This window comes from Canis aureus, chromosome 29 (assembly GCF_053574225.1).
Source record: "Canis aureus isolate CA01 chromosome 29, VMU_Caureus_v.1.0, whole genome shotgun sequence".
NCBI lineage: Eukaryota > Metazoa > Chordata > Mammalia > Carnivora > Canidae > Canis > Canis aureus.
In genome coordinates this window covers 13,808,687-13,824,144 of record NC_135639.1, presented here as the reverse complement: position 1 = coordinate 13,824,144, position 15,458 = coordinate 13,808,687, and the positions used below count along the sequence as shown (strand labels likewise).

The window sequence follows — 15,458 nt, the reverse complement described above, 5'->3', positions numbered from 1 at the left end:
ACGAGCTACTGAACCCAAATTCTTGTGGCACTGAAAAAGTGTGACTGAGTCTTCAGAATGACCCTGGTTCCACACTGGTGGCAATGGTGTAGTGGCGGCCAAAGGAGGTGCATAACACTCTCCTGTGGCCTAGCCAAAGAAGTGCTGCCCTGGGCACACCTTGACATCATTGTGAAAGGGGAAAGGTTATAATGACATAGGGAAGCAATAAAGGGCCTGGCATTTTAATTCCATATTCCTAACAGAGGAGGCGGTGAATACATTATTCAGGGCCCAGAAGATGCTGAAGGGAAAAAGAGATGCCATACATCTGTGCACCTACTAAAATTGGTACTGACTTTCAAGATAACAGAGAAAGACCCTGCCTCAGCTCCTCTGGGAAGCATGTTATGGAGGAGACCTATGGCTTTCCATCTCCCATGACCAGTCAGGTGTTTGTACAGAACACTGGGTGACACACTTCACATCCTGTATGTGAGGACTCAGCACTGCACCATTACCAGGGGTCTGTTTTCTTTCATAAGAAATGCCCACTATTTCTTTGAAATGGCCCTCCTGAGCTGTGCCACGTGCTTTGGGTAGGTGGGGGAGCCAGAAGATCCAGTCTTTGGATTACAGTAAATCAGAACCTCAAGTCTGGTATAACTTGCCAGACTTAATGCCAAAGTCAGAGGTAGCTTTTTGTCCACCAAGGCTAACAATCAGGCCAGCCTTTGTCACCTCAGCTCACTATGGGTTTGCCTTAATCCTGCTCCTGCCCCCTGCCAACTTCCTGAAGGACTTTAAGAATTCGATTGGCAAAAAATCGTAACTCATGTTTCTTCTTTAGCCTATAAAACAAGAAAAAGTGGCTTGTAATATTATTACAAATCTCATGTGATATAGGTGATTATGTTTTGTTTAGAAAGGTTTCTTCCCTAACTGGGTAAAGGCTTGGAGAAGCTGCCTGTGGGCATGGGAGGATTAACAAAATTAAGAGATTTTATTCTTCTATCAGCTACCCTAAACTAAGACTAATGTGTAAAATATGTGGATAATCAAGCATATGATACTCTACCCCCCCAAGTAGCTCTTTCTGCTTTTTTTCATTTATTGCAAAAATTCATAAAATATATTGAAAGGAAAATCACGTTTCATGTAGTGTTGTAATTGTTTATCTTATAACTTAAAAAGTTGGATGATGTGGTTTATTTATTTAACAGTTAATGCAGATCTGTACCTGCTCATCAAGGAGTTAAATAGTAAAATAAGATCAAGGCTGATAAGGTGAAAAAAATGGAACTAAAGCCAATTAAGATAAATTTGAAAAAAATATTAGAAAACTACTCCCAAATCATGCATTTACAATTTTAAAAAACTTACCAGCTAAGTAATTTGTAAATATGTAAGGCCATTACCATTAAAATAACTCATGAAACTATTACACTGTTTGGATGTCAAGAACATTCTTTGATTTTCCCAATGGTTGGAGTTAATTCAAGAAAAAGATACGTGTCTATGTACACACGCATTCACATACACCTTGCAAGGATATCTTTTAAGGAAGAATTTCTGTCTCATAATAATTTCTACTTTTCATTTGAATAACAGCATTAATCATCCAAATTCTGATCGTGGTGAGCTACTCTCTCATCACACCTGATACTGAAAGGTTCTGTTTTCCAAGTTCTGATCTTTGGGTCTCAAACTTTTGTCTCTATCCACTGACTGATGTGATTGATTCAGCAAATATAGGAGTATGCAGACACTATACGACTCTCAATTCAAATGACCAAGGAGCTCAGCTAATAAAGTACCAAGATTGTCTATCTTTTTGTATATTCGTCATATAGTCTGAGAATCAGAAATTAACCTAGAAGGGACATGATATGCAGAATTCCCTCACTTTACAGAGAAGAGAATTCAAACTCAGTGAGCCTTGGGGTTTGGGCTGGGCCCCACAGTACATCAGTGATGAGGCTAGATGGATTCCCAAACCAGTGTTTAATCTTAGTTCCCACATCGGTTAAATGTTCCTAACACTGTCAGGTGACAAGATCAACTATTCTATAATTCCTTCTGAAAAAAAAAAAAAAAAAACTGAAGATGTTTGGGAAAAACCTAAAAGAGAATTTCTTAGAGGTTGTTTATTTGAATTAGAGACAAGCGAACTTAAAAGAGATTTAAGATTAATTTGTACGGATTTAATCTTGAGAGATTGCTGTTTGCACTTAGAGTGACTTTTATATGACTGGGGTGATTAGAGAGGTTTCCAAAACCTCCCAAAAAACCTTGTGTGATTATGAGAAATAGGTTTTTAAAATCTACAAAACATTCAGCTTTTAAAAATTCAGTGTAAACAGGTGTGGAAAAGTAAGTTCAGTTGACACTGAGGCTATAGCAATTGGCTTGGGAAGTGTCCACATCCAAATGGGGTGAGATTTTCCAAATCCCGAAATAGAGATATATTCCGACCTGTGTGCTAACTTTCAGCAAAAGGCTCAATCTCTAAGTTGCAGTGCCCCTACAACTCAGGTCACATTTGATTTCAGCAAAAACACCAGTTTTTCTGGTTTTATTGGTTTCTGTTCTACAGTAGAGCTGACATGGGGTTTCTTGGTTTCCAGGGCTCTCTTGGCACAGGTGCTGGCTTTCCACCACAGTATATCCCTCGCAGGCTTTCCACGCTCTTATGATTTGCTGAATACTAACTCTGAAAACCCTAACGTGCTGGCAAGAAGCACCAATATATCCCCACCTAATAGGGGCTTCTTTTCTTTCTCTTTCTCTTATAAGAAGTTGTATGGTTTCTTGGCCCCCAAGTGACAGGGGTTACAAATGATCCACCCCCAAAGGAATTTCTATGGGGGTACTAGAGAGTTTCCATTTGACAAAGAAGACTAGGGGAAAACACTGTGAATTCCACTTTTTAAAAACACTTAATGCAAAGAAATAACATTGCCAGAATAATAGCTATCAGTGATAACATTAATGCCGGATAAGGTACAGAAATTTAATGATAAATCCAGACCAAGGAGGATGGGGGCAATCTGCAGAAAATAAAGATGTTTTGACAACTTTTATAACTTGTAAATTATTTCCCAAAAAATCTATTCTGCAAATTTCTCTCCTTGAAGTGGCGCAAAATTATACTGAATATGACTGGATAGTGAACATGATCTTTAAGAGCAACGCTGTAATTCAGTAAACCTGTTACCATCCAGCATTATCAGGGACTGGGATATCTTGGCTAATCAAGTATCATCTGTATCTTAGACAGATGTCTGATTGTTCAAATAAACCTGATTTTTAAATAGTCAACCTCAATGTACTCTTCCACAAATGATCAGAACTCTACTCTGGGGCATCTTTACGGAAAAGGAATTAGCATCCTAATGTACAGACAACCAAAGAGACTGGCATAGGGAGTTCTCGCTGGATAAAAAAGTTTCCTCTTCAAAGTATCCATTAGATAATAACCACCTACTTTTTCAACGGTTGGTCGTCATACTTTGATTCCGTAGGTGGGCCACCACTGTGAGCCAGGCTATGCCTGTCTTTAGTACTAATTCCACTCACCTAAACCTAAAGCAAACTGATTAAGCCATCCTGAGTTAAGTCTGCTGTTGCATGCTTGATGAAAATAATTTTGTTTACCACAATTATGTGGATGTCTACATGCTTCGCATAATTAGCACCGTAACAACAGGGGAATATCAGTTTTGTGCCTCCGCCCCCACGGTTGTTGACTTACTGTGCATAATAACTGGTGTTGAGACTATAACAGGATCTGAGAATAGAGCTCTCAGTATCTGAAACATTTTCTAAGTGAGGAGTTTATTTCTACTGACAACTGTCAGGGCAGTACTCACTTCTATTGGCAAAAGCTCATGATTTGGAAGAAAAAAACATAGCTGGAGGCAGGAGATACTTTTAAATAGGGGTTACTTTTAGAGAATGAAATTGGTAATGGAGCACCTAGATGGCACAGTCTCTTGAGCATCCAACTTAGTTTTGGCTCAGGTTGTGGGTTGTGATCTCAGGGTCATGAGATTGGGCCCCACGTCAAGCTCCGTGCTCAGGGCAGAGCCTGCTTGAGATTCTCTCTCCTTCCTCTACCCTTTCCTCTCCCCATGCTTGCTCTCTCTCTCTTTAAAATAAGTAAACCTTAAAAAAAAGAAAAAGAAAAAATGAGATCAGGAATATAAAAACAGGAACTTCTATTTTCCAATTTATAATCAAATAATTTTTTAAACTGTGAGGAAAAGCAGACTGACCCTGAGCCCTGATACTAACATAACATATTTGGGTAGGAGCTCAGAATGACATTTTGGCACCAATGGCCCCACTCTCATGCCTTCAAATCAAGTACGATCTATCTAAGAGACTCTATTGTGTTTCCATTATGACCAAGCATGCCCTGATCCTTAGGTCTAAGTGCTTTGTCTTGAAGCTGTCAGGCAAGGATTGGAAGGCATGCCCAGAACATAATGATGTGGTGAAAGGGTAACTGTTCTTCTAGAACAGAAACAGCAGAGTATTGATGCATAATACATATATCAACATGCCCCGATGGAGGAGTCCACAGCACAATCAAGACAACTATCAGAGGAACTGAGGATTATTGTGAACGAAAATAAAACATACCAAAACCAATTACCCAGAAAAATAGATTTAAAAAAATATTCTTTCATTTTCCCATAAATGAGGTAATAAAACCGGGCGGGATCCATTCTTACCAGTATTCCTTTTAGCTCATCCACGGCACTCTCAGAGCTCTTTGAAGATTCCGGCTACAATTTTAAAAAGAGAGCACAATTAATAATTCAGTTTTAAAATACTAAACAGACATTTCTACCTGGCAAAGTGTTGGCACTATTATGGACTTTTTTTTTTTTTTTCTTAATTAGGTCTATGTCTTACAGTTAGGAGAGAATATTAGACAGGTTAGTGCTCCCAAGTGGCGGCTAGATAGAAAATTAGGAGAAGTAGTCAAAGCCAAAGGACTCAAGCTTCTTCTAAATACCATTTTGTTACTTCTCGTTATCATCATATGGAAAAAAGATCTGGTCAACCCCCGGTTTCAAAGATTCACTTTTGGATTGTTCGGAACGTTCTGCGGTAAGCTGGCCCCCACTCCCGTTGCTGGACCCCTGCCAGCGAGCGAGGACCAGGAAGGCGGCAGTGCAGGGCAGGCAGCAAGCAACGGGGCAGAAACCTCTCTCGGCTCCGGCTTGCAGGGGACCAGCACGTCTCGGTTCAGGAATTTCACAACTGAGTCAGGAGCAGGGGTCAGCAAAAAACCTGGCCTTACACGAGAATGTTAGCATCACTGGCAACTGAAGCAGGAAGGGCGGCCCAGAGGGCGTAGAGTCTGCCCCCATCGTCCTCCTCGTAAGGAAAGGTCACCCCGAGAAAGGCTGTGTTTGAGTCTTGATTACAAGCCCCGTTGCAACCGGGCTTCTGGCTACGCCGTGAACAAAATAATTTGAAATGCAGTTCTGGGCAATATTCGCCTACCCCACAAGGCCTAAGAGTCTCTGGGGATCCCCTGACAACTAACTTCTTGCAGGGGAAATCTAGCACGAGGTTCTCAAAGACAGGCCTCTGGTCTCCCCCATACCACTTCCTTTCACAAAGGACGGGGAGGAAGAGAGAACCTTTAGGGAACCCCCTGGCCTCTCGTTCCTGGAAAAGAGGTAGAGCTCATTTCTCTCCCATCGAGAGATGGGAAGTGATTAGTAGTGACCTCTAACCCTTTCCTCACGAGAGCTAATAAAAGAATAAGATCCCATTTCGGTTTTTTTTTTAAAAAATGGACAGTGAGAGAAAGAGGGAGAGAGAAGGAGCAAGAGAGGGAGGGAGGAGGAGAGGGAGAAAGGAGGGAGGGAGGGAGGCAGAGGGAGAGGGAGAGGGAGAGAGGTTTGCTGCTCATGTATGAATTGGACTAAGACATCCAACTTTCATAGCCTACGCTTTCGGGAAAATACACGTGCCATGAGCGCCAGTCCGAGGGGCCAAAGCTCTAAGACACTAATTATAACCACAACGGTATCAACAACCACATCAAGGTATGTGGTTAAATTAGTATTCTCAAGGCAGGTGTGACCTGTGCAGGTACACTGTTCGGGGGACAAGCTGTGACGTGTGAACAAGCGCCCTCGGCTACAGGCCCCTCAATGCTGCCATGCCACCCCAGCCACCTTCGGGCCCCAGGAGCCTCCGGCAGCGCGGCCCACGCGCTCTCGCAGCCCGTGACCTTGGCAGGAAAGCACTGAGTCCTGGGCGGGGAGTCTGTAGCGCATGCGGTGACCACTTGTTTCAAAGGTTACTGACCAGGTCATTCAGCACTATCTCTACACAGTTTAATGATTACCAGCGAAAGACCCAGTCGTCCACTGATGCTTGTTCAGTTGCTCTCCAGTTCTGAACTGACATTAAATAATGTGTAACTGTTGGAAGAAGCATGGCAGGAAAGAAGAAGGACAAAGTGATACTCTGAAAGTGAAAGTGCACACAGAACATCCTGATCCAATTGCTTAGGATGTAACAAGTTTTCGACATTTTTCTCTCTAAACGAATTTTGCTTCTTCACGACACTGCATTTTTCTCTAGTCTGTCTGGTTTGGTTTATTCCTTCCAAAACAGTTGGGACATGAACATCTTAAAAATGTATTTGTTTCAAAGATTCCACTTAGATCCCCCGTTTTCACACTACCTTCCATCTGAGCCTGGCAACGACCCTGTGAGTTGGAGAGGGTGGGCCCTCTGCCCATTCTGGGGAGAGAAGAGCCTGGAGGTGGGGGTGGGGACAGCGCCTGGTCCCAACGCCAGCTACCACGAGCTTCATGCGCCAGACACCAGTGCTCAACACTTGTGCCAAACTCTGTCCCTTACTTGCAAAACTGCTCTCAAAGCGCTAATGCAGACCAGTACTCCATGCAGCTGGCTAAAGCTTCCATTCCACTGTCAGCCTACTCTTGGAATTGGGTATTCTTTCCCTCTTTTCAACCCCCTTTCCATGGACAGCCCCCACCACAACTCCTGCCTCACCTGGCTACCTTGCCTGCCTGTGACCACATGACAATTTTTAAAGTCCAGCAGAGTTTGTACTGAATAGTCATGATACTTGGGGACACTGAAGCAGCTGAAGAGGAGCATCCATGAAAGTAAGAAAGAATCTTAAAGGTTGGTTTAAAAGAAGAAGGAAGAGGACCAATCTGTTGATGCTTTAAATTTTTGTTTATTAAACAAACAACTTCTCAAGACAAATATCAAAAACTCTACTGTTGGTCTATTTCAACGGGACACACCTACAAGAGAAGGGAGAGGCCCTGAACCAGAGCTGGGTGCTTTGCTAGAGCTTGGCGTTCACTGTGGTCTAGTTCGGAAGGCAGCTGGTGATACATATACACAAAACTTTCTCCTTGAAGTGGCCTGGAACAGGTTTGTAAAATAAATGAAAACAGTCCTATGAGCCTCACTAATTTTCAAAAACTGTTCTAAGTCCATTCTGACACTATCATATGATGCCACCTGCCTACCCGGCCCCTTTCCCCCTCACACTGAAACAGAAGTCTCAGGAAGGCAAGGATTGCTGTCTCTTTGGTTTACTGCTTTATCCCCAGAGCCTAAAACAGTACCTGGCACATGGCAGACGCTCATTCAATACTTGAGTTACACAAAAGGACTTAAAGAAAAGAAAGGGTACAGTAGTTCTTGGCTTGGTCTAACAGTCCGTATCAAGCAGAGAAGAGCACCCTGCAACAACAGGACTTGCTTTTTGTAGGGATTGAGGTTAACTGCAGCTCAAACAGAGTCCTGAAACACGCTCGTCTAAAAGTAAAGGCTTTTATGACACATTAGCCTTATCCTAAGATTTCACAGTCAGTCCTCATATAGCTTTCATCAAATTTCAAACTTTGACACCTGAAAAAGGAAGCACCGCGGGAGGGGAGGAAATGCAGTCATTTCATACCTTTGCCTTCGGTCTAGCCGTCTGATTAACTGGTCTAAGATGAACTCCCTTTTTAATTCTGTCCATCATCTCTTCAACTGCTTGCCTCTTCAGATCCGTGACTTCTTCAGCTATCAAAGAACACACGCAGAAATCATCTTATGTTACAAGAAAACTGCTACTTTCTATTCCAATGTACTTTGTAATTAACCACAGCGCTTTTCAGACAGAATCACAAAACATCACAAAACAATTTACTGAGGTTAACAGCTACCAGGCAGCCATATTTTTTTCATTAAAAAAAAAAATCTTTTAATAGAAGATTTGTTTTTAAAAAAATTAGAGTTAAAAAAAAATTAGAGTTATGGGGGGCCTGGGTGGCTCAGTTACTTAAGTGTCGGCCTCTTGATCTCAGTTCGGGTCTTGAGTTCAAACCCCACCTTGGGCTCCACTTAAAATAAAATAAAATAAAATAAAATAAAATAAAATAAAATAAAATAAAATAAAATAAAAAATATAAAAAATAAAATAAAATAAAATAAATAAAATAAAATAAAATAAAATAAAATAAAATAAAATAAAACTCAGAGTTATAAAATTTAAGGTCTAATTTGTAGCCTGGAAATCAATATTGGCTTATTAATCAATTAATTTAAACAAAGTGGGTCTGGTTCCATTTGTTAGCATGATAGAACTTGAATTTCTCCAGCTTTCTACCTAAGCTCAAATAATCATTCACCTCTGCCTCAGAGATGTTTTCATAACTTATAACATCCCGTGTCAAAGAAATCAGACCCAAGAAGGAATAACTATCAAAAAGCCCATTTGGAAATAAAAGATAAAAGCGATCTGTTAACTTGTTGTAAGAAATCTACAATCAGAGGATGAACACCAGATAGGTGAAATCTACTTTTAAATTGCCATCTTTTGTTTAGGAATCAAAGAAGCATTTTAAACAAACCTTTTCAAGTCTTTTTAAATTTTCAATGTTAAAAGAAAACATACACCCAGAAAGGATTGCAATTAAGTAATTAAATTTGATTAAAAATTTTTTGACTATCTATTGTTTAACCTTTGCACTGTTTTGCTGCAAAAAAACAATAAAACTGTTGAAATATACATCAATTAGATGAATACAGCTAAGGCGGAGGCTTAAAGCTATTGGTCAGAATAATGAAATTTGTCTGTTGCACAATAGCCTGACCAAAAGCACTCAATCGTTTTTGCAACATTTATCACAATTAGTGCCATTCTAGATCTCCTGCTTACATCTGTCTCATTCCCTGGAACTGATTAATTTAAGTTTAAATACCTCATGAAGACCTTCCTCTTAGGCTCTTTGAGCACAGTCTACAACGCGGGGCGTATGGTAGGCCCGCAGCAAGTAACCACCCACTGATGGACTTATTGGAAGTTTTGGCTTTATGTGGCTATTAATATTTTTGATATTTGAGTAGAAACAGCTAAAGCTCAAAAGGACAGCTTCTAAACGGAGGCCATCACGACGATGTCCCCAGGCCAATGGACAGGCATGCTGGGCTCTGCACTAATGAAGCCTACACCATGGCTTTTTTTTCTGCCACGTGGAATTCACGCTAACGCTGAGTAGCTATTCCTCTTACGTCATGCCTAGGGGAGCAACTAGAAGAACCCAGAAGGTTCCACCATTCTCAGTGAGGCAGCACCACAGTGATGAGATCACCTCTACATTCCCTGTACAACCTACGTCTTCTGATAAAGTCCTAATTTCAAACAGGGTCATGTCATCTTCATAGGTCATTGAAACGCAGGGAATAAAAAGTTCTCAATATCCAAACCGTATGTTTCAGATCCAGATGGCAAGAAAGCATCTTTTGCCAGGCAACGTGGAAAACATGGCACCAGAGTCAGAACTCACCCACTAGTAAATGAAAGAACGCAAACTGTGGGTGGATCAACTCTGCCCTTAAGCTGCATTTTCTCGGGCAGCTTCTGCAGATGGCTCCCAAACATCAACAAGAGGACAGACAAGAAAATTACTGTGGATTGAAATTCATTCATTCATTCATTCACTCACTCACTCATTCAATATCTGAATACCCGTTATGTACTACATGGTGCTTGTGCTGACCCCATTCAGAGTCCGGGGAGATAAAACACAGATCTGCCATTTGAGCACCTGGTAAGGGTATGCAATCTATTCCTGAGAATTTTTTTTTTTTTTTAATCCAAAAAAAACATGTGATTTTTCAGAAAGCCTGCCATTTTGAGTGAGACTTGAGAAGAGCTGCATGGCAACAGAACACCGCCGACAAACAGATTAGCGCTCTGTAAGGAAGGACTGAAACCCAATTAAATGCACCATACAAAAACTAATTAAGGCAGACAGATGGAGAATTATGGTCGACACCATTCAAATCTGCTGCAGCATCTAACATAACAGGAATTTAAAGTAGTTTCTTATTTTTGCTTGCCAGAATCATAGTGATAATTCAGAGAAGTGCTACTATCTGTATTGTGTACAGATTATAAACCAGGCTTTAATTTCTTAGTCTTTTTCAAATGTAAAGGCTTAATTGGTCTTAAGGAAAAGAAATCACTCTTATCAGATTCCCTATGCGGGCACAATACAAGGGCAACGCTAGGTTAAGCTACACAAGCCTTCTCTCTCACCGACCCTGTTTTTGAACTAGCAAAAAGCAATCTATACGAACTTCCAAACTATTAAGCAGTTCTAATAAATCTGCAAGAATCACCTACAGAGAGCTCATGGCATGTTTTGTAATTCTTTCTGTGATCACACAGTTGGTAATTGTCTCACAAAAGCATGTAATCAGAAGGACAATGGAAATGTGCAGGATACTGGAGATTAAAAAAAGGGACAAATGGAGACAACAGGTCTAATGTCACTGAACTGCCACAGGAAAATCAAATCAAATGTTCTCTGAGGTAGTGCTTCAAGGTCAGTCTTGGATCAGAAAGCTACATGTAATTAATTGAGACTTAAATTTTAAGACCCACTTGAAAAATAAGTTCGTTCTTCAAAGAAAAAACCCACAGACAAAACCATCACCTTGTTGCTCAATAAAACCTTTTGTTATTACCTAGAAGAAATGAAAATTATTTTCTAAATTCCACAGGATTACTTTTCTCTTTCACTAACATTTTTAAAAAGGCACTTAAAAAGAATCTTATGGCACTGTGATGAACAAAATTTCTGAAGAACACATCGTGGTTGAGTAAGTTTGAATTTGACCTCAGGTCATAAAGTTAAGGATATTTCCTTAACTACAACAATCACAAGAACCTGCCAAATGAGGATTTCTACCCTTCAAAGAGTGGTTGGAACCCTTTTTCTTTTAATAGCTAACATTTTGGTATTTTCTATATGCTGGGTACTATTCTAAGTACTTTACATGTTAGGAGACTCATTAATTCTCACCACCACCCTATGAAACAAGAACTATGATTATCCCCACTCAGCAGGTTAGCAAACTAAGGTAAGAAAATGTCAACATAATAATGACCTAGGCATTTGATAAATACCAAGCATATCTCTGAAACCTCAGAACTTGTTCAATAAATTTATTCTTCTCAAAATTAGTTATTAATTCAAAGTCTGTTGATTATTTCTTACATCGACACCGTAAAACTACTTCTAAAATATTGCACAGAGGGCAGCCCGGTGGCTCCGCGGTTTGGTGCGGCCTTCGGCCCAGGGCCTGATCCTGGAGTCCCGGGATTGAGTCCTGCGTTGGGCTCCCTGTGTGAAGCCTGCTTCTCCTCTGCCTGTGTCTCTGCTTCTCTCTCTCTCTCTCTCTCTCTCTCTGTGTGTGTCTCTCATGAATAAATAAACTCTTAATAAATAAATAAATAAATAAATAAATAAATAAATAAATAAATAAAATAAAATAAAATAAAATAAAATAAAATAAAATAAAATAAAATAAAATATTGCGCAGACCTTCCCCTACAATTAGACTTTTTAAGAGCCATACCCTAGCAATAAAAGTTTCTTCATTCATCAGGTCTGAGAAGCATACCAAGCAGCTGATGAGAGCCATCATAAGATGCTAACAAAAGATAATACTGTGATAGCAAAACCGGTCCTGACTGACAAATATAAACTCCAAAGTGTCACAGATGACTACAATGCTTGATGTTCTTCATTCATTCATCATGCTTTTAATCATTATTGATTTATTCATTCAACAACTATTTTTGGTGTGAACTGTTAATAAGACACTATAAAAAACTACCCTGCCAGACAGGGAAAAGCTCCAACCATGTACGTCTATGGTTCACATCATTTAAGGCAGTGGCTTCAGTTTAAAATCTCATGAGTGACTTCTAATTCTACTTAGACACACAACCCTGGTAACAATCCAGTAGCTCAAGAATGAGGGAGAGAATACTGCATCATTTCATGAATTGTAAATGAAACATCACTTTCATAAGGAAAACTGTATGATTTCCAACACCGGGGTTAATAAGCTTAGAATGCTTTTTTTTTTTTTTTTTTTTTAATTTAAGGGTGTTATCAAGGTTGACAAGCTAATAATGTCATTTACTTAGACATTAGTAAAAGGGAAATTTACTTAGACATTAGAAGGGGAAATCATTTTATTCTGACTGCCCTTCTCCTCCTCTACGTCTTATTGATTGTTACAAAACAAGATTGAAACAAACAAAATTTTAATTTTAATTAGAGTGTCAAGAAGGCTTCTAGACAGTAACACAGAGCAGGGCTGCCCTGAAATGACCAAAGACAGGACTTCAGAATCCCCAATGCCTTGTGGCAAGCAGAATGTCCTTTTCAGCAGTACAATGAGAGGAATAGTTTCCAAAGGGTTGTAGGAGGCAGGCACCAAAAGTAATTTATATAGACAAAATCAATTAGCTTTTATCTATAATGGTGCTGTGAGTGTCTGGCTAAGAAAGATGGAGCTAGGTCTCAACTTAGATTCACTGAAGGTGCCTCCAAGCTGTGGGAGACTTGCAGACAGGAGTAAGCCCTCAAAGTCTGCAACCGATTTCGGGAGAGAGATGTGGAAATAACCCCAAACAGGACAGAGAGGCTAGGAGATGGGGCATCATAAAATCTGAAGCACAATGCTACAGCAACATGCAGCAATGAGCCAATACTAAGGAGCTCATAAGAGGAAGTGGAGGAAGAGCCTGGAACCTACACAGGAGATGTAAAATTAGAGCACCCTGCCCCAGAAAGCTCTGACTATAGGGAAGGCGGCAGAGCAATTCTGGAATTAGGATAAGACATGTGCACGGGGGACTTCTAGGGAATGGTCCAGCCATAAGGTAGGGCAGGTGTACAGAAATGAGGCTGAAATAACAGCAGAGAACCACCCAAAAGCAGCCTGCAGGGTTTGGATTCTGTTCTGATACAGCTAGAGTAAAGTGGCCGGACCAGATTGATGAACACTGGGGGCAGGAAGAGGAGGCCAAGACGTCTGCCCCAAAACATCTGCCCCAGACTGGGCTTGAACCAGGCAAATGTGCCATGCTTTGGAAGTAACAGGTGCTGAGCAAACATGCTGAGTTCAATGTGGGTTCTTCTGGTCCCTGTTGCCCTGGCTGTGGCTGCACACCCAACTGCCCGCAGCTCCACGAGCCGCCCAGGCTCCTGCCTGCTGGGTGACTCTGCTCAGTGGGAAAACCCTTCTCCCTTCACTCCCATCTCTTCAAGTTACCCTCTACTTCTCCCTCTCCAGCGAGTCAGACTCCCATGAACTGCAGCTCCCAGAGTTGCTCCTGGATTTACCCACTTCTTTCTGTCTCCACTACCACCCTCGTCTGAGCCACGTGCATCTGAATGACAGCCTCCCCTCATCCTCTCTTTCTTCTGCAATCTATGCCCTGTCCTCTTGCTGCAAACAATGTTATTTCTTTAAAAAGACAAATCTCACCATGCCACACCCCTACTTAAAACTTCTACTGTCCTTAAGATACATTTCAAAATCTTGACCACAGCCTCCAGAACCTGGCTCAGACTTCCTCTCTTGCACCGCATGTTCCTGTAATACAAACTTTAGTTTCCCAATATGCCAAGCTCCTTCCCCATTCTGGACCTTTGATTCTGTTGCCCCTCTATGTGAACTCCTTTCGTTCTCAACACTCCCAATCCAAGTTCCTAAATCCAAACTACTCGGCTTTAGCATCACTTCCTGACACCAGCATCCACCTCCATCCTCTCTTACAAACGTGTGCTCTTCCTCTAGGTAATATCCTTGTTTGTTTCCTGTCTCCCCCAACTCAATGTAACTTCTATGTCATCTGTCACCAGTTTACAGCATGAGACCAGCACAAAGCAAGTGCTTCATCAAGTCTCAGTTTACTGGCTATCAACTCTAAAAACTCTTTCCCCAAACCCCTTACCTAGAATTGCTCCTTCCCTTTCTTTTATACCTCCTCCTGTAAAGTGCCTCATCCTCTAAGAAGACACATCCCTGCAGACCACACATTACAGTTGACCTGCTGTAGACAAGAAGCAACAGGAAGGCTCATTCGTGTTCCTTCTTATCAGCTGTTAAGTTCACATTTCTCCCCAGTTTGTTCACAAAGAACTCGAAAAAATGTGTTGTTGAAAAACTGTGTTGAAACCACTGAAAGTAAACCAAAAGGGATGAGAATTACTTGTTTCTGGTTGAGCTGCCTTTTCTTTCTTAGCACCACTGCCGCTGGGATGGGATCGCTTCCGGATCATGGACATGAGGGATCTTTAGGAGAAAGAAAAAGAATGACAGGAAATTACTGGATGCCTGATAATCCAAGAAATAAAATGTATTGATTCAAAATAATCAGTAAATATCCAATTCTTCTCTAGGTGCATAAATGGATAGCTAGAATTTAAGAGTCTACTTTCTACTTTTAATAAATTATTAAACTTTTCAACACTTTAAAGAAGAGAAAGAGGTCTCATCCTTTTCTACATAAAACCAAACTCATTACTCAAAGAAGGGGGCCACTATAATTACCAATACAGTGCTAAGTAAAACAGAAAAATAAGTCAATATTCATACCTAAAATTCAGACATAGCTATCTATGTAATATGTTTGAGGAAGAGGGAAGGATGAAAGAATTAGGGAATGTTTTTGGTAAATATCTATCTGTGAAATACAGGCATAAAAATATCTGAATCTGAATGACACAGACCAGATACTTAAGGGATAAAATACATTTAGACCATAGTCTCTCTGGTCCATGTTTTAAAAATCTGTAAAATCCAAATTGTGATAGATTTGACTACAGGAAAATTTTATGACCTGCATATATTAAAAGACACCATAAAGAATAAAAAGAGGGATGCCTAGTGGGCTCATGTGAAAGAAGTTGGAAGAGCATGTGACTCTCGATCTTGGGGTCATGAGTTCAAGCCCCATGTTGTATGTAGAGATTACTTAAATAAATAAACTTTTTAAAAAAGAAGAAGAAACTCTACAGATCAATAAGAAAAAGCATACAACCCAACAGGAAAATGGACAAAAGCCTTGAAACTCCATAAAAGAGGATGTCCAAATTTCCAAA

General features: G+C 40.6%; 1 protein-coding gene across 3 annotated transcripts in view; it reads right to left on the bottom strand.

The window, feature by feature from the left end:
• Positions 1-15,458, bottom strand: part of SHTN1 (shootin 1) — a 96,922-nt gene that overhangs the window by 21,997 nt on the left and 59,467 nt on the right. For all 3 annotated transcript variants that reach the window (XM_077877493.1, XM_077877494.1, XM_077877495.1), the window contains 3 exons: positions 14,567-14,649; positions 7,958-8,067; positions 4,719-4,772 (listed from right to left, as the gene is read on the bottom strand). In XM_077877493.1, the coding sequence (XP_077733619.1) occupies positions 4,719-4,772; positions 7,958-8,067; positions 14,567-14,649 (247 nt within the window). The remainder of the gene's footprint in view (positions 1-4,718; positions 4,773-7,957; positions 8,068-14,566; positions 14,650-15,458) is intronic.